Genomic DNA, 26,880 nt, shown 5'->3' on the forward strand with positions numbered 1-26,880 from the left:
CTAGTAGTTAGTATATACAATATTTGGAAGAGATCATAACAGAAATTCTAAACATAATGTCACATGTTAAATAGCATTTGTAGTTTGCTTACAATGCATTATATATTCAAATGTCAATTTTAATTAACTTGTAAATATAAAAGAAAAATGCACTGCAAATATAAGTAGAGATAAATTCTATATCAGGGTATTAGTTAATTTTGTAGAGATAAAATTTAGAAATTACTTATTAAAGGATTCAGTATGATTCCTTTTATTATCTAGGGGCGTTGGCACGTTACTGGGGAAATTAAAAGTAGAGTATGCAAGTTTTATAATTTTATACCCCGAACAAGATAAAAACATTTGGGCTGAAAAATAATTTAACTCCAAGTACTATAGATCTAATTCAAAATTTTCAACTCACTAGACCTAAACATCAACTTTTTTTTTTTTAAACTTAGGTTAGATTTTAATAAATTAAAAGTCAGTGATAACAAAATCATCCTTTTGCATATATAGTTGAGGGTTTTTGTTTTTCATTCGAAAGAAACTTTTTTTAATCATTTAGGTCGGTAATGCCGTCATATGGTACCATTGAACAATATACCCTCTTTATTTTATGAAAAAATGGGAAAATTATTATTGAAAGTTTCTCTGCAGTAAGGTAATAGAGTTTTGCTCTTTTTCGGTAAATTGAGATATACCCTCGACTTTATTTGCATATATGTTTTTAATCATTTCCACTTATTAGTATCTTTTTTTTTTTAAAGTGGTATGCTTAAATACTTTTGGTGAAGTAATTGTACCTCTCTAGATTTTGAATATAAAACTGAAAAGAGTTTTGACTATGCTATTGTCACTAGACCAGCAACAACCAAAAAATTTTCATCAAAATTTTGGGGTCATCAGTTTAGCAATAACAACAAACTAAACTTGGTTTAAAAATTTTTTTTCCATTCCAAGAAAATCATTCGTCATATTTGTGTAATGATCGAAATAAGGTATCAAAGGGTAAAGGACTAAATCAAGCTGCTTGACATAAATTCCCAAAAAACTGATAGGTAACTTTCCTATAGCTTAATCAGTCTTACTCTTAGATATGTTTCCTTCCCTTGTTATGTCCCTAACACCATAATTTTCTGCAGATTAGTTTTTGTTGTTGGGCAGAAGAGGAGTTTCATGTGAAGCAAGAGTTGGGAAACCAAGAAAACTAATCTAGACAGAGGGAAATTATAGGTGCATATATATGGAAGCTTGAGTTTGTATTGATGATTTTATTATCATATGATGAGTTAAGGAATCTTAAAACCTAATAATTGAGTGGTGTTGTAATTATAGACATATTAGGGTTTGATGTTTAGAGGATGAAATGGTGATTGGATGACATTTATGGCTTGCTTGAAATAATGTATTAGCATCATGAGAAAGCAAAACATGATGCTTTTAATTTATTTATGTGAATTTCTGTCAAGGAAAGAGTAGATTAAGAGAGCTGAAAATCAGTTAATTTAAATGTCTCCAACGAATTTAGAATGACATTTTAGATGGGAAAATTGTAAGAAAATAATTTTAGAAGTTATGGAACTAAAACTCTAAAGTTAGAGTTAAAGAAATAAAAAGGAGATCGAGAGGGTGTTACGAAAAGGCTTTTAGTTGAATTATGGACTTCGTTTGCTTTTGTTAATGATTAGATACACTGTGCAATATGTGTCGGCAAAGTACTATATGCAAAAGCAAATTGAAGTTAGATATAAATGTGAAGCTACACTAAGTATAATTCTAAAATATATAAATTGAACTTTAATAAATGCATATTACCTTCGTAGGGATTATGTCAGAATTGTGCATAATTTTCCTTCATGAACTTCATCATGCAATATCCACAATTGAAGCTTTTGTTTAGCTGATGTGGGCACTATAAAGGATTGGGAAAGGAAATTATATTAGTCATCAATAATATAAATAAATCATATTTAGTGGAATAGTAAATAATGGTAATGGACACCTTTACTTTCTTCCATGGGAATGCTTTGTCAAATCGGCTATTTTTGACGGAGGAGCAGGGTAAGGCTTGATTTGTGCGGTATAGCTACAAAGCCCTAAAGACAATAAAATTGAATATTAATGATTGTCAGAAATTAGATTGAAGCAAGAAATTAAATTAAATATGAATAATAGATATCAATGTTACTTAGTAAACAATGAAACCATAAATGATCCATTGGTTGGATCCCCATGAAGAGAATCGAGATACCAAATCTTTAGCCTTGTGGGATTGACCACAATCAGCATCTAGTGTCTCGGTTCAATTGCATTGGCCATATCCTCAAGACAGTCAGCTTCATATATACTTGTGTCAAAATTAGACGATCCACAGCTTTCACTATGCTATCGACTACTGTTACTCACATCTCTTGTCTCTCCATACTTTGTCCAGCACTTATAACTTTGACCGATTCTATTGATAATTAAGTGGTTCTCACAAACGAATGGCGAAACCCACTTTAGAAGGCAACACTTAAGATAGGGGCAAACAATCCTATTGCAATCGTCGGCATGCTCAACCACAAACTTAATAAAATCTTCTACCCCATCCCAATATTCCTTTGATAGATGATTGGCGGACATCCATTCCTTGTCTATGGTCCCCAACTAAGATGAATCATTTAGAGAAAAATGTGATCAGCGACTCAAAGATATTGTAAGAATTAAACAAAAATCAGAAGTCAATGCATGAGGCACTATTGATCACATTTATCCCTCTTTAATTCTACTTTAACAACTAATAATTCTAGTTGTTAACAACTAGTAATTCAACAAAAATTCACTTTGATTTCAGTTTGAAAAATATTCTACTACTGTTGATGTGCTATTCCATTAGGAAAAAAATTTGGCAACATAATGGCTTATAACTTAGCATTTTCCAGGCTTTATGCCCTCTATTTGACTTCAAATAAAGTATTAAGCAGCAAACCAGCAGTAGTAAGGCAATTTCAATATATAACAACATACAAATTAATGAACATTCAATCATTTAAAGAAACATAAAACATACAATCCTCAAGTCAATTTCAATTACAAAAGCAAAGAATTTAGGGCAAAAACAGAAATTGAAAAGAGCATGGAACTAAAACTGATCAAAATACGGGAAAAAAATACTCCTCAGTTGAATAGAGAAACGATAATGGAGCAAAAATAATTGCTCATCCTATCATCCAATTTCAACTAAAATCATTTAGAAGGAACCATAAAATTATATTAGGGATTTAACATAACAAGATGACCAACCTGAAGCTAAGCTATTAAATCTGGAGAACAAGCCACGACAATGGCGATGCTAGAGGACATGACAATGACGGAGGAGGACATAGAGAGGGACGATAATGGATGACGAACAATAAAAACCAAAGGAAAAGACCAGAAATGAGGTAGGGATGGCAGATTAGAGGGCTGCGAGGTCTGGATAGAGCTTGGGAACTAGAAGGGGGGCTGAAATTTTAAAATGAGGTCGAGTAAAATAAACAAATTTAGGGGGTGTAAAACACAATACTTGACGGTTTTTCAATATAACCATCAATTATTTATGAAAAATATTTGACAGTTATAATGAAAACTGTCAAGTATTCACTACTACAGATTTATTCATATATGACACTTAATATTTGACGATTATTGTAAAAAACGTCAAATATAATGAGGCGGGATTGCAGGAAACCTTTACTTGACGGTTCTTATAAAGAACGGTCAAATATTAGGCAAATAAATTTGACGGTTGTATCAAACAAGGGTCAAATATTTTTAATAACAAATTTAAAATTATTTAGTTGACGGTTGATATTGATAAGGGTCAAATATTCTACATATTTCATCCTTTTTCTTTTTAACCCCTGATGCCCTTGCGTCCCTATGTGAAAAACTTGACCTCACCTCTTATTCACCTCGCCATTCCAGATCTCCTCCACCTCTGGTGAATTCATCCTCATCTTGCTCCTCTTCCTTTTCTTCTCCCTCTCTATTAGCAACAATGTCAGACACCACACTGATCAAAAAGAGATAAATTGGAAATCAAAAAAAGAAAACCCTAGGCAGAAATTGAAAAAAAAAAGCACAAATCAAACAGGAATTATGGTGGTCGTCAACACACAAATTGCGCTATTCACAGTGGCCTCTGAAGCCTCAAATTTCAGAGATCTGTCATTCAACAACAATTCCAGAATGATTTGTTTGGAGTTTGTGCTTGTTGCGCTTCTCTTGGAGTCTACCAAAACCGTGCTTCTTGAATCTACTATGGTGAAATCGTTTTCATGAGAGTTTTCTTCAATATTAACTTTTTTGTTTGCTTTTCTCATTTTGCATGACTTCTTTCCAATGCTCTTCCTCTTTGTTGTTCTATGATGATGAAAGGTTCAGATTTCTAGAGACAAATATAGAAATCAATTAAGAGAAGATTAAATAGTTTCCTCTATTTTGCATTGATGCCACAAAACTTTTGGATGATTTTCTTCTTTGTGTCGGTTTGTGCTTCTTTATAATAGTCTTAAATCTTAATTCTTCTGTGACTTCTAAGGAATGAGGAAATTTGCTTCCCTTTCTAAATTTGGTTGGATGCAAAATAATGATATGAGAAAGAAAGTTTACTGAATCTTCTTTTTTATATGTTACTCTTCGTCTTTCTTGTAATTGAAATTTTTTAAGCCATTCCCTCTTTCTTAGTTTATACTGTCTCTTTACTTGATAATTAAATTTGCATTATTCTTACTACACTTTACATATATATTGTATATTGTTCTGTTTTCATGTCTTATAGGTAACTTACGGAGATGATGAAATGAAACTAGACAGGAAAAGTGCAGATCACTGATGGGGCAAAGAATGTTTATTGTATATTGTTATGTTTGAACTTAAGTGGCAAAGAATGTTTTCATGCTTGTTTTATGTGCAATATTATTATGTTAGTTTCATTTGTCACTAGCAATTGTCTTGGTGGAACTAGTTTTGATCATATGGCTCTAATTTATAGGCTATTCGTTTTATTTTTTTCCTTTGACCATGCTGATATTAAGAGAAACTTCGCTCTTAAGTTATTTAGGCCTTAGCAATCAAGCCAACATATAATTCATAGTATTCTTGTGATGGGATTAATTCAGAGTATTCTCATTTTACTTTTGGTTTATGCATCCTTGGGATATGTAAATTGGTGCTGACTCATTTTCTTCAGGCTTGCACATTCAATTGTCTATTCTGTTTGTTGTGTATTATGTGCCTTCATTGTACTTTATCAATCATATTTTCAATAAAATCTATTTTTGTTTTTTGAAAGGTAATGTTCAATTGATATATCATGGTCTTGGTTTTTCATTTTATGGTGAAGAGATGGGATGCTCTTTTGCTTTCTTTTCCTCTGTTTTTTTGATATCAAATTCTTAGGTAGCTAATACATTGATTACATTTAGATGTAAACCGAAAGGGATGAGTTCCATAAGTATGATCATGAATGAGACATTGATGCACTGGAGAAAACTAGCTTGACGTGAAAGTGCCTACCATGAATAGCTAATGCGTTGTTGGTTTTGCACTCAGTTAATATATTGCTTCACCTATGTAGCACTGTATCTGTTAAGACTTAGCAAGAATGATGAACAAAAGCAGTACTATATTTATTTTTTTTATCAAGTGATTTTTTTTTTCATTTGTAACTGAGTGACAACTGTAATGATTTTATTCTTTTCTTGCTTGCAATGTGTTCTAAAATTAATGATACTATTGTTTCCTAATTTATCCATGTGTCAATGTGGTTTCTACTTACAGTTGCTGAAAAAGAATGACTGAGAATGGGGATTCAAGTAGCTACTGAGTTAGAACATACAGTGTTGCTATTTTGCACTTGGAGGACATGTGAGTGGAAGTATTGATCCATGATTTATTGACAATCCACAATAAAGGCATACAAGAATATTGTGACAATTTCTTCTAGATGGTGAAATCTTCTATTAGTGGAATTTCTTCTAGAATCCAAGAAATTCATAAGGCAATGTTCTATTATATAAGGAGTGCTCAAGCGGCTAATTTGTTTTAAATTGTATGGTATTTATGTGTAGTGTATTGGATTTTGAATTTCATAAATATAATTTTTATTTAACATTATCTTCTTGTTATTATTCAATGATGATGTTGTGTATTATAATAAACACTAACAGTAAAAAATAAATTAAAATAAATAGCAGAAAATAATTATATATAATAAAAAACAATACGACTACTTTATTTGACAGTTTTTTTAATAAAAAAAGTGTCAAATAAGGTCACCTAAAAGGTGGCCTTATTTCGGTTATTGGTGAAAAACTGTCAAATAAAGTCACCTTATTTGATAGTTATTGGCAAAGAACAGTTAAATAAGGTGATCTTATTTGACGGTTATTGGAAAAGAACCGTCAAATATTCTTTAAATATTTGACAGTTCAGAACCGTCAAATATTCACTCAGACCTTATATGACGCCTCATTATTTAATGGTTCAGAACCGTCAAATATGATAAAAAATAACCGTCAAATAATCTTTTTTTTATAGTAGTGATTATTTATTAAATTTGATGGTCTAGGCAGGAATCATCAAATATTTTCCAAGAATACTTGACGGTTTTGACAATTCCTTTTAAAACCGTCAAATTTTCTTCTAGCAAATTCCACCTCACCATATTTGACAGTTTTTGGTATAACTGTCAAATATTTAGCATCAAGTATTTGTAATTTTATAGTAGTATGTAAAGCTTAGAATTCAAGGAAGCAACTCTTTCCATTCTTGTTATTTAAATCGTGTAGGTTTGATATAATATGAAATTGAACTTGCCATGAACCTGTACTGAATTTATTGGCATATTTTGCTGGAACTATATACCGATTGAAATTGCGATATGGCGAAATGCGCAATTTTTTTATTGGAATTTTATTCAAGGAATGTGAATTTTCATGGCATTATTTGTGGAGGAAGTGGATTAGGATCAAGAACCGATCATCATTGAACACGGTCTAAATCCAATTTGGATAGTTTATATTGAATTTTACTTTTTTTTTACTCTTATGCTTTATAAAAAAATTATTTCAATGTCTATATAATTTAAAATAAAGATAATATCTTAACTATCAATGCTTTAAAAAAACAATTTTTCTTTAAAAATTAAAAATTAAAATTTTAGCTCTCCACTGTAGAAATGGGTTAAGGTCCGCCTAGCACCCCGAACTATTTACCCAGGTACGTCCAGTGGCCTAAAGTAATTTTGGATGCATCCAGTGTCCTAAACTAATTAAAATAGTGCGTCCATATCCCAGGCTAACAGAAATGTTATGTTTAATTGTTACTTTCCTGACTCAGCTTAAAGTTGACCCCAGATATTCTACATGGTAGACACATGGGCACCCGATGTGTATTATTCTTACTCAAAAGTCAATTTATTTAGAAGAAGAGGAAGGAAATAAATTCAATTTTGAGTAAGAATAATACATATCAAATGTCTATATTCTACCATTTAGAATATCTGGGGTCAACTTTAAGCTGAGTCAGGAAAGTAACAGTTAAACATAACATTTCTGTTAGCCTGGGATATGGACGCATCATTTTAATTAGTTTAGGATACTAGATGCACCCAAAATTACTTTAGGCCACTGGATGCACCTGGGTAAATAGTTCAGGGTGCTGGGCGCATCTTAGCCCGTAGAAATTGATTTCACCATAATAATGACTACATTGATTATGTGCGTGCACATGCCCTCGTTTTTTGTAACATTGTTACCTACCCTACAAAACATTTGGTAAACAATTTATTCACTTTACAAATAATCTATATATGTGTATATATACCTCCGGTCCTAAATATAAGAGCTAATCGAGGGGTTAAATTTGATCATAAATATAAGATATCATCCACTTTGTCTCTCAAATTTATAATATTTTTGTCAAAATATCTCTATTGATTTTAAGGTGTCTCTACCAAAGGGTAGTTTCATCTATACGCATTAAATATGATAATTTAGGAAATAAATATATTTTTATCACAAATAACTAATTTAATATAATGTAAATTTGCTATTAGGCCCAACTCCAAATTCCAAATACCATTGAAGACACGTTTCGGGGGTATTTGAACCCATTTGTGTCACCAAATAGCATTATAACATAATTTTTTTTAAAAGTAATACAGACAATTTAAAGACCCACACACCCTTCACACACAGATGCCCACTCCTACTTGGCAACATGAGATATAAAGTCTAGATATAAGCACTTGGTAGCATTGTAGCGTCTAAACAGCAACTTTCAAGGATGATCATATCTTGGGCTGTATATAATAACACTACCATATTTAAATGATTCAAGAGTTCACACGCAAACTTCTGAATTTTTCTTGTTAATTAATTAGTGATTAATTAAATTTAATTAAATTACAACCAAAAGGAAAAAAAAGAAAGAAAAGAAATGAGAACTACGACATTATATCCGCCCTCAGCGGAGTGGAACACTTATATATTATTTTACAACATTTAACATCATATATTTCCTGCACAACTTAGGTGGAAGGCGAAGAAGACCTCCTTCTGGGGGCCAAACCATCAGTGAGATACCACTCTGAAAAATCAATTACTCCTTTGGTTCTAAATATAAGACTCTTATATATACTATATAACAGTCTTATATATAAGACCGTTATATAAGACCGGAGGAATACATTAACAGCTATTCCATTTAATAAACTCAAGATAATGGACGAATCATGTCTATGGGTCTTATAATTAACTATGGAACAATTGCCCACACAAATAATGATGGTTCACTTACAAAAATAATAGATTAAACATTTGTGTGCCAGAATCAAGTTGTTCTTATTTCTAGCACATATTTACATGCCTCACTAGATCCTGCAGGCATATAATTTTTTTATTTAATACAATAACTATATAACCTTGCCTCTTCCTTCTCGCATAATTTTTTGGTCATTATGCGCAATTTTTTGTATTAAATTAAGTATAAAATTACTCTTCAAAATACGATACAAATATTAATAATAATTTCAAACAAACAGGGCTAATAACTTTGCTTCTAGTTGATACCATCTTTAAATAAGAGTTAGTAGAATTTGTTTTGATTCTAAATATAATATTAATCCATTTAATGTCCTAGATGTTATGAATATTATATGGATGTCCATTTACCCCTTCCTCTTCATCTTCTCCAAATAACTTCCACTACCTCCACTATCCATTCACTCTTGTAACTCACCTCCATTTGCATTCATGGGATTGATTATCCACTATTTGTCATTTAAGGACAATTGTAACCTATGAATAAGACTGTGCCTATAAATAGGGCATATCATTTGTGCTGTAGTGCAAGTGAAGCAAGTGAAGAAATACAAAAATTCTCTCATTCTCTCATCTTCATCTCTCTCTATTCTACTTTTGTGGTTTCATTTTGGATCTATTTCATAACATGTTATCAGCACAAGACTCTACCATTAGAGTTCATGGCTCCTAGTTGATACACATTGAGGTTTTATTCGTTGAATGAAGATAGTTTGATTCGAATAGTTTGGTAAGATTTCTCCAATTTATTTAGAGGAAATAGTGGTTTTGTATATTAATCTTATTGATTCATTGGTAGCCGAATATTTTATTTATCGTATTGAGATATGAAAATTTTTATTTTTATTTCTTACTTTTCTTATATTGTTATGATCCTACTATTCTTATACTTCTTGATTTGCTATGAGGTTTATGTTCATCTATAACATTATTCCATATGATTATCATCTTCGATATTAGTTAATTATTGTCTTAGAAAGTAAAATGTTAAATATATAAATAAATGGCTAATAGTCATTGTACTCTTGATTTTGTGATTAGATGGCCAGAAGCCACATCACGTTTTGATGATTATTTGATAAAAGACCATCTTGTGGTAGTAACAGATGGCATGACAACATTGTCACAATTTGATAATCTATATCAAAGTCCTAAAGATTGATGGTTTAAAAATTAAATGATACAAAAGAACTTCGTAGTTCTAAAAATTTTATTATAGTCCGGAAGACTAATATTTGAGAAAATTGATGGTGTGCTATTGAAAGCAAAGAATATATCCATAAGAGTGATAAAAAGAATGATCATATTGTATCATTGGAAATGATAACTAAAAAGGCAATAATCTTAGGGCTTGACTATTGAATCATAACAGAAGAATTAGTAATAGCCCTATGATCAATATGATAAAATTATGAACAAATGTTATAAAATGACCAGAAGTCATATAGACAAATATGTATCAATTCATTGAAAAACAAATGTTAAACAAAAAAGGTTGTGGAATCAAAAAGACTATGTGATATTGTGAAAATATCTAAGGTAATTCTAATGCCTAAAGGCAATAAGTTGTGAAGAAAGATAAATGCCCAAAATATATATAAAAATAGAAAACATATAAGTATATGCCTAGAAGGCTATATGTATAATGTTTCATTTTTATGGGTCTTTAAATTTATTGTGATTTGTGAGAAACAAAAAATTATAAGAATTTGATATTGTGATATTGATAAGCGTGAGATATAAAATTAAATAGATCAAATAGACCCAAAAGTTACTAGTTATATTTTGTTTTTTTATTTCTTATTCATATAATCTGATTCAATATTAGTTTTGAATATTTTAAATGTCGATAGTACCTTGATCAATATTGAGAAGTTTTAAACGTTAAGTCTTATTTGTATTTTATTTTTAAAAATTCATTTTACATGTTCTACATCATTTTTGTATGTTCTCTATATGTATTGTAAGTTAAATCTGTGATACTCATAATTATTTGTTATTATGTTAATGATATATTTAAATAGAGTTGTTTTTCACATTCCCCTTAAATTATAAAGTTCCTGAAGAACTAAATGTAATAGTATTAATATAGTTCCAGAAGAACTAATACTGCTTTTTCTTTATGAGTAGGCAAAGTATTAATAGTGAAAAATATGACCCATAGATCTACATCACAGCTCTAGTTCTCCAAAGAATATAAATGTTATAATACAATTGGATTAAAGTCCATAACTATATATGAACTAGGAAGTACTTGGGCTTCCAAGCAAAAGATAGGTTATTGGCTTTAACCTATTATATGCTAGCAACTGTTTATGAAATATATGAATAAGAAAATCATGTTTGAATGACTCAACCTTGAGAGGAAAAACTATTGGAATACAAGTATGAGTTGATATTGGATATATTTTTTATATCAATTTCATAAATGGATATCATCAATCATATATTATATTGAAAAGTTTATTGCTGGTAATGAAACATGGTACAGTAAACCAGAAGTTTACTAATATAATTAAATTTATTGTTGGCATGACGTGTTTGATCATCTTAAACTATATGATGCAACAAATTATTGAAGATTATCTATTGATATCCATTAAAGAACCAAAAGATTCCCAGAAGATTCTTCCGAATAGCCAACATTTTTAAGAATTTGTATGTGCTGCTTGTTCTAAACAAAAATTGATTATAAAATATCACTGGTTATGTTTTGTTTTCGAATGGATCACTACATTTCTGGAAATATATATGGGCCCATTTAGAAGCACATAAGTCATACAAGTATTCAATATTTGATAGATGCATCTATATAAAATGGTAAGATGTGTGATTGACATTAATTTGCAACCTGAAACTTGCAAGATTATTTAGATAAATATTTCTCAGACTGTGATTTCCAAAACTTGATTTTAAAGATGCTAGTGAATTTATATATCAGGCTTTTAATGTTGAAAAACCTGCTTAACAAATTGATCTAGCAAAATCATTTGTTAATGCCTTCGTGAATAGCTTGATCAATATTAATAAGAACACATTTTTCCATTTTAGTGTTGGCATATTTGATGTAATATATTGCAGCACTTATAGACATCAAGACAACAAAATTCTCCCAATAAAATTGGCTTTTGGTTAGGAGCTAGATATTTTTCATCTAAAAAAATTGAAATGTGCAATATTTATTCCTACCAATTCACCACAATACACATAGATGGATATTAAAAGAAAATTGGGACATATGTTGGGTAAGAACTTCCTTCTTGTTTGCTTCTCTAAATAGAACCAAACAATGTTCCTAAAAGAAGCAAATGGATTTAAGAGATTTATACTGCATAATTAGTTGATAGTTATTCGATAAAGTTTTCCTAACATGAGGGGGAGAAATTGAGTAGCTGGAAAAGAGAATGCATAGAATGCATTATTACTATCAAATACATATCCTCATACATATCAGTATGGACCAGAAGTTCATCAAAATTGCATTCATAAAATGCTACAAAATATTTTACTGACCTAAATGAAAATTTTTAGATCTCTTATTCCAGTTGAAAATGCTCCAATTATAATAAATAAAAATAAGACATGCCAAAAGCATGAGAGGTTAATCAGTTCCAATATAAATATCTTGAATAAAGATGAGCATACAACTTAGAAGTTGTATTGAGGAGGCATGTATTCCAGAAGAGTGTTAAGATATAACTAATTATAAAACCCTAGAAGAGGTTTAGGTACTTGAAAAGGAAGAAAGAGATCTCAACAAGTTATGTCAGAAAAGAAAAAATGGAACCAAAAAGGTAAAGTTGTCGACAATAATTTTCATAAGAATATCACGTGATAAAAAGAGGATCTTACACATAGATCTATCATACAAAGTAGATATAAATTTGGCCAAGAAGAAAAGGAAAAAAACAAAGATGTGATGAAAATATTATTTCGATATGTAAAAATGGACCTGTAGTCCCAACACATGAAATATAAAGTTTCTATAAAATATATGGTCGTTTATGTGAAAATAAAGATTTTCACAAATAATTATGATAAAAAATATTACTTTGTGGTGAATATAATTTTACATATTTGAATAGTCTAACAGTTATGAAATGCGCCTATTAGATATTATTATGACCCATGGATTAGGATCATTAATAGTGAAATTTATATGATAATCCTTGAAGAATCCAAAATACGCCAGGAGCATATATAAGAAAATTTTTCAGTATATGAAATATTATGAAGATTAAAATAATTTCAGTATGTATCATCTAGTTTATAGTTTTAGATCAAAATATATGAAATTCCCTAAAGGATTTCACTTGCTAGAAGCATACAATTCAAGTTCTTGAAAACAATATTTAATTAAGCTAAATAAGTTTCTATAAGAATTGAAGCGATCAGGGCGTATGTAACCAACTAAGTAAATATCGGTTGAAGAAATGATATAAAAATGATCCAATTCACCCATGCATTTTTATGAAAAGATCTAAAAATGAGTTTGCTATAATTGCTATTTATATTGATGATATACATATTATTGGAACTCCTGAAGAGCTTACAAAAGCTATAGATTGCTTAAAGAAAGAATTTGAAATGAAGGACTTGGGAAGAACAAAGTTTTGTATCAGGTTGCAAATTGAATACCTGAGAAATGAAAATTTTTGTGTATCAAATAATTGATACCAGAAAGGTTTTAAAGTGTTTTATATAGATAAATCACATTCATTATGTACTTTAGTGGTTGTGAGATTTGTGGAGGTGAATAAAGATCTTTTTAGACTTTGAGAAGTTGATGAAGAACTATTTGGTCCAGAAGTACCATATGTAAGTACAATTGATGCACTTATATATCTTGCTAGTCATATATGACTTGATATATCATTTGTTGTTAACTTACTAGTAAGATATAGTTCTTCACCAACACGAAGATACTAAAATAAAGGTTGTAAATTCCTTTTTATCCACATGTTGGTAATTCCAGATGAAGTATTTCATAATATTCAAAAGATGGTGAAATATATATCTAGCAAATCCGTTCCAATGAAAATGTGGCAGATTTGTTCACCAAGTTACTTCCTTGTATGATATTTGAAAAACTTGTTCATGATATCGGATGCCACAGACTCAGAGATATCAACTGATAATACCAAGAGGGGAAGTTAACCATGCTGTACTCTTTTTTCCTTGATTATGGTTTTTATCCCACCGGGTTTTTTGAGTAAGGTTTTTAATGAAGCAGCACTGGATAGTATATCAATAAATGTGTACTCTTTTTTTTCCTCTAAATTTTTATCTCACAGGGTTTTTCCTAGTTGAAGTTTTTTAACGAGGCACATATTTGTATAATGGACATCCAAGGGGGAGTGTTATGAATATTATGTGGATGTCCATTTACTCCTTTCTCTTCATCTTCTCCAAATAACTTCAACTACCTTCACTATTCATTACTCCTCCACTATCCATTCACTCTTGTAACTTACCTCCTTTCACATTCATGGGATTGATTATCCACTATTTGTCATTTAAGGACGATTGTAACTTATGTATAAGACTATGCCTATAAATAGGACATATCATTTGTGTTGTAGTGCAAGTGAAGCAAGTGAAGAAATACAAAAGTTCTTTCATTCTCTTGTCTTCATCTCTCTCTATTCTACTTTTGTGGTTTCGTTTTGGATCCATTTCATAACACTAGATTCATAATTTTTTTTTTGATTTCTTCCTATTAATTATGCATATTAAGAAGGTTTTCTCTCAAGGTAGTAGTCCCCAATACAAAGGAAATTTTAAGAAAATCAACATGTTGTTTTCACGAATAACTAAACGAAATTTTTTAATGAATTTGTAAATTAGTTTTTTTAACTTTTATGTTTAGGACCGTGAGAAGATATCATTTTTTTTTTTCATTTTTGTTTTGATAGAACTCGTGTATTATTTTTTAGGAGAGAAAGAGCAACAACGAATAGCGTCATTCAAACACCAGAAGCCATCAGCACAGATCAACTACCAGACCATACACAAAAAGCAATACTGTCTCTAATAAGCAAACACAATAACAAAGGAATGAGTTTGGGTGATGATGAACGTTCCAAGCTTGTCAGATTTAGAGGTCCAAATTTAATTTTTTATTGGAAAAATGGCAAAAAAAAAAGACCTGTGACAATATTATTATGGGTTTTAATAACAATAGTATGGGTTTTAACAACAATTTTTATAAACCGGTCTCTGTATGTAATTCTTCTATTTTGATGATCTTTTTTTGCCCTTTTTTCTTTTTTTATTTTTATTTGTAAAACAATTATTTTAACAGGCATATAGTTTAAAATAAAAATAATCTGTTAACTATTTTTTTAAAAAAATAATTTTTTAATGCCTAAATCTAGACCACCCACATTATGTCTGTATGATTCAGATCTAATGAGTCTAAATGCTTATCACCCTTGAAAAACCTGCAACAATAAATCATCTAAAATCGTTGTGAAAGAGAGTCGTCCTCTACTCACAATCGTCTATGATCTAAGCCGGACGATTAATTCAGGGGATAAAAGGAATTAAGAAGAACCTTCTCATATACTACATAAACTGACCATAACAATGCTTCTTCCCCCCCCCCCCCCCAATACACACACACACACATTTATTCAAGGAGAAAAAGGGATGTCCCACTTTGATTTTTAAAAAATCCTTACTCCTAAATTTCCGACGGAAAAAAAGAATGAAGAAGCTAGAAATTTGGGAAGTCATGGACGGATTTTTCCAACGCATGTTATTGTAATCCTGATTAGCAAAAGCCGTGTTCAGGAAGTTTGAAACTTTGCAAAATTATTAACTGGAGGGACCGGATGTAAGGTGTCACCTGAATTTTTATATCATTTTTCTAAATTTTAAGTGGAAGTTTTTTTTCAGAGTTTAACAATGAAGTTAGCAATTCTAATATTTTACTTTCAATAAATTATATGCTTGTATCTATTTAACATATCTTATAACTTGATATCAAATAAATTTTAAGCAATTTGAATTCTGAAAAAACAATAGTATACTAGCAGAAATTATTACATAAATAGAAGAGTCAAATGAGCTTTTTCCTTTTTGTTTTTTTTTTTGACCTTTAAGTCAAACGAGCTATCTTCCTCAACCAATCAAACTGATATACCAATTAATGCAACACAATCTTATATATATTTTTCTTCTATTTTGATATCTATTAAATGTTTGATTCCTATAAACCTTGTGAATGAAGCAAATTTACTTGGAAGAGATTTGCCTATTACCCAAAAGAGATTAGCTCACTGATAATGAAGTATGATCCTCGTATTTCACTAGAATAAAACAATAATGATATATGCGGATGATTACTTTTAGTTTTATTAAAGGCATGAGACTCAGATCAATTAAATTAATTTTAATTACAATAAAATTAAAAGAAACTCGGCGTGATTTACATTTTATAAGCAATAGGTCTATTGACGAAGAAAACAGGAGACGAACCTTCTCACACTTCATGAACAAGATGTTCCAACCACATCATCCTCGATAATAATACAGTAATTTCCCAAATGATGGTGATGGTGATAATAAATTTAAGGAGTGTTATTTACGTTGTTAGAAATTAGTCACATAAATCTGTTATTCAACCACAACAGCCTCTTATTTCTACTTTTCTAGACACATTCATGACCAGAATGCCTTAAATGAGAATGATTGTAGTTAACGATTGATTGATTTTAAGTTAGAAGGTAATATTATTTCAAATAATCTTTCATCAGTTGGTTCAAATAAGGAAGAAGAAGAAAGGAAATGAACGGCGTGAATAAAAATTTACAACTACATAATCCTCAATGATAATTTTCACAAATTATGGTGAGAATGATGTGGTAAATCAAGGAGTATTGAAATTTACCCCATTTAGTATGTACGTAAATTAAACCAATAGATTAAAAATTTATATTTTAATTCTTGGGTTACTATTTATCTAGTAATTCCAGTCTTGGGTTACCATTTATCTGGTAATTCCAGTTTTTTAATCTAACTTTAAAAATTCATAATTAATTATAGAAAAATTGTATTAAGCTGGTTTGAGTTGTAGATAGGTTGTACATAATTGAAGAATAGTTACGTTGTACTCCCTCTTTCCCTTTTTATAAGCAACCTTGGATTTCTTTATGTAAATCAAAAAGTTAGTTAAAGACAATAAATAGGTAGAAATTAAAAGTTTTGTCTCCAAAATACCCTTATTTATGGGTGGAGAGAGAGTATAAAAAGAGAACAAGAAAATTATTAGGGATAGTTAATAGTTTCAACTGGTTTTTAATTATGTCCTTATAATTTTTTTTCCCTTTTATCAGGTTCTTATAATTTCATATATTTTTAATCAGGTCCTTATAACTTTTTTCTTTTTATCAAGTCCTTATTGTTTTACATTATTTTTTATTAGGTCCTTGTAGTTTTTATTCTTTATTCTATAAATAATAAATTATTATAATAATCTTATGTTAATATTGTTTTAAATCTTTAGTAAAAAGTATATATTATTTTTTAATTCTAATTTTTATAATTATAAAATTCCAATTATAATAATAAAATTTTCTAAAATTAGAATATAATTATAAAGAATTTATAGTCAAGTATAATTGATTATTCTGATTAATTATTAATTACTTAATGATTATATTAATTATTTTGTCCAATATTAATTTAAAAATAAAATTAATTTTAAAGAATAAAGTTAATAAATAATTTTTTTAAAACTAAAAAGGACCTAATTAAAAAATAAGTAAAACTATAAGGACCTAATAAAAAGAGGGAAAAAAAAAGGGCCTAATTAAAAACACGTGAAAGTAAAATGATATGATAAAAAGAAAAAAATTTATAGGAACATGATTAAAAATCAGATAAAACTATAAGAACCTGAAGATTAATTATTCCAAATTATTATAATAAAGAAAGTTATGAAAGAAAGAGAATGTGTGATGGAGAGAGATGATAGTTTGAAAAATAAGATAATAAATATAGTAAGCATTAAAATAAATAATTAATGAGGGTAAAATAGGAAATTTGCCACAAAAATTTAATACAACTCACAAATGTTACTTATATTTATGGACTTATAAAAGGAAAATAATAGTTGTTACTTGTAAAAAAGGACGGAGGGAGTATTTGCTAAAATGAGTTGTACTGGGTTCCTTCAACAAATTTCACGTACTTCTAGGTAACAAAATACTTCCAATAGACACTTCTCAGCAAATTTTCCACATTTATAACCCCAGTCGTCAATATTATTATCGTTATCTCATCATCATCACTAGCTCAAGTTTATTTGAAGTTAATTTCATTCCCCGGCATTTCAATTACTTTGCAAGCCATACTCCAGTTCCCATTTATCATATTATTGTTCGGAAAAATCGCAAAAATAGACATTAAAAATAGAAAAATTGTAAAAAGGGACCCTATTACAATATCAGTATTGGTTTTGACAACAATTGATAAGCAAATGACAACAAAATGGGACGGTCCTCTTCTCATACGGCCTAGACAACAAAATCCAAGCTCATAATTTTTCAAAAGATAAAAATTAAAAGAAGAAGAATAAAAGTAGTTGATATTGCCATTTCCGGTTTTAGAAATCTGGAAAGTCATGGAAAGTTCTTCCAACGCATGTTATCCTAATCCTGCAGATTAGTCAAAGCCGTGTTCAGAGAGTTTGAAACGTTACGTTGCAAAATTATTGATGGGACCTAATGAAATGTATCACATGAATTTTTACATCACATCCACTAATTACTTAATTATATTATATATTACATAATCTTTATAAAATATTTATGTGTTATTATATTAAATGTCAGTTTATAAGTCAGACAAATTAGTTTAGAAAAATAATAAATATAAATACTTTAAATTAAGTTATTTAATCTCTTCAAATTACTCAATTAGGCTTTATATTAGTGATTTAATATCATTTTCTGAGTTCTAAGTCTTTTCGGTTTTTTGACCTTTAAGTCAAACGAGCTCGGAATATATATCTTCCTCAACCAATCAAACTGACATTAATACATCTTATTCTAATTCTGATCAGTCAAAGCCGTGTTTATGGGGGTCCATAAAATTAAAGGAGTTCTTATTGTTCTTATACGGCATGAACAAAAATTTTCAACCATATAATCATCAATAATAATGTCCATAAATGACGGTGATGTGATGATCAATTCAAGGAGTGTCACTTAGGTTTTCAAATTTCCATATTGTTAGCCATCTCGAAAATCATGGAAAGATTTTCCCTATATCTTCTGTAGGAAAATGGGTCAGTCCACCCTTGGTGGATTGGACCCAAACCCGTTTATATTGGGACTTTGATGCAAATAACAGGAAATTTGGGTCTTTAATTGTGAGTTTCACCATTTTACATAAATTACACAAAAACAGGGAGGGAACGGTTAAACCGTGAGGAGGCAGTTTTTGTTGTCAAAAATTGAAGTTAATAAACTACCGCACGGATCAGTTGGGGGTGCATCATTTTTTTCAACTCCTCCCTCCCATTCACTCTTCCTCCTCTACCAGTGTGCGTTTGTTATGTCTCCAAATCCGAGTTCAATACCGTAACTAGACTGGCTATCTGAGATTATCATATACTCCAGGTACGCTTGAATTCATCATCTTCAAAAATAATGATACATGTGAATGACTGAAGGCACGAGACTTTGCTAGGTAAAACTAATACTAATTTTCAATTACATTAAAAGAAATTCAGTGTGCTTTATATTTTATACATGAATCTTGGTTCAAGCTTGATGGGTATATTAATCTACAGAGGAAGAAGGGGCAAAGGAAAAAAGGAAATCAACCTTCTTATATGCTATGAATAAAATTTCCAACTACATATTCATCAGCGATCTTTTTAACAAATAATGGTGACGGTAATGAATAAATTCATGGATTGTCAATTACGTCGTGGGAAATTAATGACACAAGTCAGTCAAACGAGCTCGGTATCCGCATATTCCTCAACCAATGAAAATGATGCAGGTATATTAATTTCAATAAAATTGAAAGAAATTCAGCAGTGACTCATATTTTAATATATTGATATTCGGGTCGGACCAATCACACATCAGTATGACCCAATGGTGTTATCACCCAAACCCTAGTTTATTAATGAATTAATTGATATTAAGATTATCCCATCATCACTTGTTGGAGTTGATTTTGAAGTTACTCTCATATCCCACCATTTTAATTATTTTGCAAGCCATTTATACACACACACACACACATATATCCCAGTTCCCGTTCATCATATTATTGTTTCAACCAAAAACAATTTAATGTAGAGACTCGAAGTATGGATCAGAGGAAAAAATTTCCTCTGATCCATACTTCGAGTCTCTACATTAAATTGTTTTTGGTTGAAAGTCATGGTTGAAACAATAATATGTTGAGAGAAAATTATGAATAAATAAAAATGATATATGCTGATGAATAATTTAAAATTTTATTGAAGCCATGAGCCTCAGATAGATAAAATTAATATTAATTTCAATAAAATTAAAAGAAATTTGGCATGATTTGTATTTTGTACGTTGATCTTGGTTGAAGTTTAATCTATATATTCATCCATTGAAGAAAGAAAAAGGAGACAGCATGAACAAAAATTTCCAACAACATAATCGTCAACGATAATTTCCACAAATGATGGTGATGTTAGATGAGTGTGTCACTTACGTTGTTCAAAATTAACGACACAAATCAATCGTGCATGCAACGACAACCTTTTCTTTTTATCACTTTTAGACACCTCTCATGACCAGAATGCCTCAAATGAGAGTTATTAATTAATGTTAACTATTGATTAATTAATTTGAAGTTATAAATTAAATAATTATTTCAAATAAATTTTCATCAGCTGACTCAAACAATTTGCTTTATTAATAGAAAATTTAGACTTATCAAATTAATTAAATGATAAGAATGTTTTTATCGTCAATTGTTTTTACTTTAAATAAGAATTTTATAGTGCTTTTTCACGAAAGAAAAATCTTCATCTATATATGGAATTGTTAATTTTTATCACATTGATGAGAATAATTCTACCGTCTGTAATAAAATTATTTGAAAAACATGGTGAATTGTTTGCTTGTAAATGGCCCAAGGATCATTAACTCCAAATCCACAAGGCGACTTCCCTGTTCTTACTATATCCAAATGAAAAGAATACCAAGCAAGTTCATCATCATGTTCAGCTCTAAGTTCAATTTCTTTTGGCTTGTTCGAGTTTTATATCTCTTTTGGTGTGCAGGATGTTCCAATATAAACATCAGTTGCGCAGTGACAGATAAGGAAGCTCTTCTCAAATTAAAAGATGGTTTCGTTGATGGGGGCGGCAGGTTGTCCACCTGGAAAAGTGAAGCTGATTGCTGTGAGTGGAATGGAGTAGTATGCAGTAATTTGACTGGTCATGTTATCAAGCTCGATCTTGTCCATTATGGTGATTCCGAGGAATTGAGAGGTAATATCGATTCCTCATTATGTGATTTGCGGCATCTAACTTACTTGTATCTCGATGGAAACAATTTCGAAGGGAGCAAAATTCCAGAATGCATTGGCTCACTTGGTCAACTAAGAGAGTTAACTATTTCGGGTGCTTCAATTGGTGGCACTATTCCCCGTGGACTGCAAAATCTATCCAATTTGCAAACTCTCGACCTTAGTGACAATCCTTTTAAAAGCGGACCATTTCCCGATTTTTCAAGATTTTCAAATCTGGTGACTTTAAGTCTTAAGAACACTAGTCTTCATGGGTCAATTCCACAATCATTTGGGCACTTAGCTCACCTTTCCAAATTGTATTTGAGTTATAACAATTTAACAGGGTCATTGCCGACGTTTGCTGGACTTGCATCGTTGGAGTACTTAGATCTGTGAAACAATAGGTTGAATTCTGTCATTAATGAAACACATATTTCAACTCTCTTAACTTGACAGTTTTAGGTGTGTCGCAAAATACGATTTTTTTCAACTTCAGTTCGCATTGGGTGCCACCTTTTCAATTGCAGGACTTTATAGCAGCATCGTGTAACTTTGGTGGCCACTTTCTCAGCTGGTTGAAGTATCAAAGGGAGCTTCACGCGTTGGACATTTCTGATGCGTCAATTTCTGATTCAATTCCTCAATGGCTTTGGCTATCTTCTTTCAACTACTTGAATCTTTCCCATAACAAACTTTATGGGGAATTACCAAAATCAATCTTGAAATTTTATCATTATGTTTTGGATTTGAGCTTCAACAATCTGTCCAGTCCCATACCAGATTTACCAACAAGTGCAATGGCGTTGGTCCTCTCAAACAGTATGTTTTCAGGAACTTTATCTTTCATCTGTGCAACTGCTCAAGGAAGTGTATATCAGCTTGATATTTCATGCAACTTTTTGTCGGGAAAACTTCCTGACTGTTGGGGACAACTTCCTTACTTGGCCGTTCTGAGATTGGAAAACAATCATTTCTACGGGGCAATACCAAATTCAATTGGTACTTTGAACAATCTTCAAATTATCCATCTGAATAACAATAATCTCTCTGGGAATTTGCCATCTTCAATGAATTCTTCGTACTTGCAGTTCATTGATTTCGGACAGAATAATTTGACTGGAAAATTGCCATCATGGACAGGGCAGTACTTGCACAATTTGGTTGGCTTACGTTTGCAAGCAAATAGGCTTCACGGAAGCATTCCTACAAATTTGTGTAATTTGCCACATCTTCAAATCTTAGATCTCTCAAAAAATTACATAACAGGAAATATACCTCATTGCTTTGGTAATTTGAATGCTATGTCAAATATGACATCCATAAGCCAAGGAATTTCTTATGATATTCTTGGAAGCTTTACTACATCATCCTTTACGGACAAAGCAACATTGGCATGGAAAGGAGAATATGTTGAGTACAGTAAGAATCTTCGATTCATGAAAACCATTGATCTCTCTTGCAATCACTTAACAAGAGAAATCCCAAATAGCATAGCTGCACTTGTGGCATTGGCTTCCCTAAACTTGTCTAGAAATCATTTGAAAGGATCCATTCCCATTGAGATGGGTCAAATGGAAAAGTCAGAATCACTTGATTTGTCATACAACTCTCTTTCTGGTGAAATTCCTATCAGCTTCTCAAGTTTGAGTTTTCTTAGTATATTGAACTTGGCCTTCAACAATTCATCAGGAAAAATTCCAACTGGCACCCAACTTCAATCCTTTAATGCCTCTAGTTATACAAGAAACCAGGGGCTTTGTGGCCCCCCACTTACAGAGAGATGTCCAGGAGATGGGAGTTCAGATCTGAATCCCAATGCACATGACATTGATACAGATGGAGATGATAATCTCATAAGCTTTGCGTTTTATGTGAGCATGGCTCTTGGTTTCATTACTGGGTTTTGGGGAGTTTGTGGGACTTTAATTCTTAAAAAGTCTTGGCGGCATTCCTTTTGTCACTTCTTTGAAAACATGTACAACTGGATTTATGTTCAAGTTGCTATTTTGAAGGCAAAGATAGAGAGAAGATTCCACAAAGACTAACAGGCAAGCACTTTTTTTACTATATAATTATGATACCTAGATAATAAGATTATTCATTCGCTGGATTATTTTTGTGCATTGCAATATATGATCAAGCTTGAGAACTATTTACTATGATGATAAGTTCAAAGTTTTTTTTATATTTTTGTTCAAACAAATTTCTTAATGTTACATTTGTTTCTCTCAATCTCGTGTGAACATACAACTGCTATATAATGCAACCCTTCATGCTAGTTGAAGAGTAAGCACATTGTAACAAATTAGTGCATTGCTGTTAACATGTGACACATGTGAATTATATCTAAGCCTATATGTACTTCATATAATTTAAGAATTTGTGATGAATTTGCTTGATTACGTAGATGGGTGGAGAAAGTTGCAGAAAAAATAATATTGGTGGCGAGGTTTCGACTATTTTGGGATGGTGAATTATGAGCAAGCAAGACTGGATCTGCTCGATCTTCTACGTTACTCTCTTGTTTTGTTTATATTTCTTTCTCTTTATGTTTTGATGTAAGATGAAAGCTAGGTCACTTGTCAGTTGTTACGAAGTTCCCTAATCCATATTGAGTGAGATGTTTTGTGAATCACTGCAGAGTTTAATGTCAAATGAGCAACTTCATCATATGTGGTTCTATTTCTTGGCAAAGAAAAAGTACGGTTCCTTTTAACCATTATGTTCATTACATATGTCATAGCCCTAATGTATACGTATGAAAGGTTGGTTAGTAATTTTTTCTAATTATTGTAGCCCAACAATAGGAGGAGCCTATATTTGGGCTTTTTCCAACCAAAATTACATAATTTAAATTATTTAAAGGCCTTAAATAATTAGAAAATGTGGGGAATAATTATTTGAGGATTGGAGTGAATTAACGGGAATAGTTACTTCCAATAAATGGAAGTTCTAAGTTCAAATTAATTTTTGGGCTTAGAAAAGATTATTATTATTATTATTACTTTTCCCAAAAAAAAATTGAAGTTATATGCGGCCATATTGAATCCAATAAATGTAAGAAGAATTATCATATGAAAGGGTTTTTTAAAAAAGAAAGAAATATGACAATTTTCCTGATTAGGAATTTACCAAACAACTAAATATGGAATTTATTTCCAAGTTGAGCAAGGAGAACACCAAAATAGAGTCTGAGATAAAAGAGTGATAAGAGCCCATTTTGGGCCCAATTTGAAGGGAAGTGGCGTCACTTTTGCAGCCTGCTTGGGAGGATGTTATAACTATTATTTTCACTGGGCTTTGGTTTCAGCTAGCAGGGGATGAGAAACCGGAGAAGGAGGAGGAAAAGGGCAAAGAAATTTCTGGAACCAGGGGGGGTTTGCAAGATGCAAAATTCACCGGCGATCTACATACAAGGTTGCCATCCGTTGCGATGTCCTCCTCGCCTTTCTTTCACCCATCCTTCATCTCCCTTGATTGCTGCCTCTTCCTCCTTTCTGCATCATCAACTCGTCTCCTTCATTTTTGTGTTTTGTATCTCATGGTGGTACATGCTATCCGCGTGGTTTAAGCAAGGAATTGGGAATACGGTTAATGGAAGATGGTGGTGGGGGTGTCCGATTGAAGTAGGTAGATATCCTTGGCATGTCTTGGTTTCTTTTCAAATCATGATTTCTCTCCGTTGCAAGTTGGGTCTGGTTAATGAATTGAGGCAGAAAATTTTGAGGTTGATGGGTTAGTTGAGATTTGCGTGATTGATTATTTACGGACTGCCATGTTTTCATTTAATTTTGTACTAAATGCATGCGCCCAAGGTGTTTGACGAATTGTGTGGTGGATAGAAATGATTTATTGTGAGGTATAACGGTGAAGAGTGTGTACTAAATTGAACCAGAGGCAAGTATTCTATATAATAATAGAGCGTTTTGGTTGATAAAAGAATGTATGAATTGAATTGGTTTAAGTTTCAGGTTTGTCCGAGGGTTAGGAGTTGAATTGTGGAATGCACTTGAAATGTTTGTTAAATGTTCACGAGAAGAATTGGATTGGGAGGCTAGTAAAATTTGCCAGAAAGCTAAGGCTTATGCCATAGAAGGGCGAAAGAAACTTAATTAACGTTCAAGTTCATGAAGGGGATGATGGGACACTCATGGCTGACAAAATGCTTCGCCGAAAGGGAAAGTAGAAGATGTTATATTTCAAACTCGGGTCATTCGGTTACTTAGCTAATATTCAAGGGTGATAAAACTCAATCATTATTCGAATTTGTAACTTTAGTACTTGCAGAAAAAGAAAAAGAAAAAGAAAGGTTAAGATTCAAGTTCTCTTACTATATTAAATTGTTGCAAATTGAGGATTAAGATGGTGTATCTTGGCTGCCAAAATCATCGTGCTAAAGGGCTTATGCGGCATATTATTGTTCACGATTGTAAGAGTAAAGAATAAGGATTATCTTGAAGTATAATGAAAGTGTGAATAGCATCCCATAAATAGGTTTTTATAAATGATATTTTCTTATTTGTTTTATTGTTATCTGGTTACCTAATATTTTTCAAGTATTGTTTCATCAAAACAACCTCATTTTGTTTGTACCACTAATCGTTTCTATTTGTTCTATATTGTAAATTTTTTTTTTTTCATCTTGAAATGCTCTTGCTTGAGTTATTATCACTCGAAAAGATGATTTTTGTTCGTTGATGGAATTTGAGGAAAATATTTGAGATTTTGTGAACTTTCATGCTGGGGTCTTTTGTTATAAAATATTCTTTCCACATATATTCAATGATAGAAAAGATTCTTGTTTATTGATGATAATTGGCCCCATGCATGCTTGAAAATGATTTTTGTGAGAACTGAATACAGAACGCTGGTTATTAACAGCAATATTGTTAGCCCTTGACGTGCCATGGTAATATCGAGCTCACTTGTTATTCGTGGTTTTAGCCGTGCTTGTCATTCGTGAGCATTGTTCCTGCACTTGTTATTAATGGCTACAGCTGTGCTTGTATTGGTGCGCCATGTTAAATATCAAGCTCGCTTGATACTCGTGGGTATTGTTCCCACGATTGTTTCGTAGCTTTAGCTATACTTGTGCTCATGGCTCCAACCGCGCTTGTTGGTTACTTACTCTCGTGGATTGTGTGTCCATGCTTGTTTGTTCTATTGAAGTCCTCCATTGAAAAATGTTTTTCAACACTATCCGTGATTTGGTTTCAGAAAAATGTTGTTAAAATACCTTGTAAATTTTTGTATATTGAAAATGTTTTATAATTATATATATTCCATGTTTTAATGATTTTTTTAGAAAAAGAAATCGTAAATTGGTTAGTTATCTTGTTGTATTTATATAAGTTATTATTTTAGGATTTGTTTTATCTTTTTCTTATTAACGGGATGCTATTCACTACTAAAATTTATTTTGTCCTTAGATGGCATCATGGCACTGCTAACCTTGCACCTTTAACTAATTCTCATTACTGATCAAAGCTTAAGACAACTGCTAATTGATGTAAAACTAAGTTACATTTAT

At 31.1% G+C, this 26,880-nt stretch overlaps 1 protein-coding gene and 1 long non-coding RNA gene across 2 annotated transcripts; both read left to right on the forward strand.

Moving 5' to 3' along the window:
• The first annotated feature begins 1,973 nt into the window (after positions 1 to 1,973).
• Positions 1,974 to 23,395, forward strand: LOC114756581 (receptor-like protein EIX1). Its single transcript, XM_028945530.1, has 3 exons — positions 1,974 to 2,046; positions 21,121 to 21,587; positions 21,878 to 23,395. The coding sequence occupies exons 1-3, from the start codon at positions 1,974 to 1,976 to the stop codon at positions 23,393 to 23,395; spliced, it is 2,058 nt and encodes a 685-aa protein (XP_028801363.1).
• Positions 23,396 to 24,689: 1,294 nt separating this feature from the next.
• On the forward strand, positions 24,690 to 25,851 carry LOC114756576 (uncharacterized). The gene is made up of 2 exons (XR_003741473.1): positions 24,690 to 24,980; positions 25,322 to 25,851. It is a non-coding gene; the product is annotated as an uncharacterized LOC114756576 (long non-coding RNA).
• Positions 25,852 to 26,880: the final 1,029 nt, after the last annotated feature.

The sequence above is a fragment of the Neltuma alba genome, unplaced genomic scaffold (genome assembly GCF_004799145.2).
Source record: "Neltuma alba isolate B1F8T4 unplaced genomic scaffold, ASM479914v2 tig00010438_pilon, whole genome shotgun sequence".
NCBI lineage: Eukaryota > Viridiplantae > Streptophyta > Magnoliopsida > Fabales > Fabaceae > Neltuma > Neltuma alba.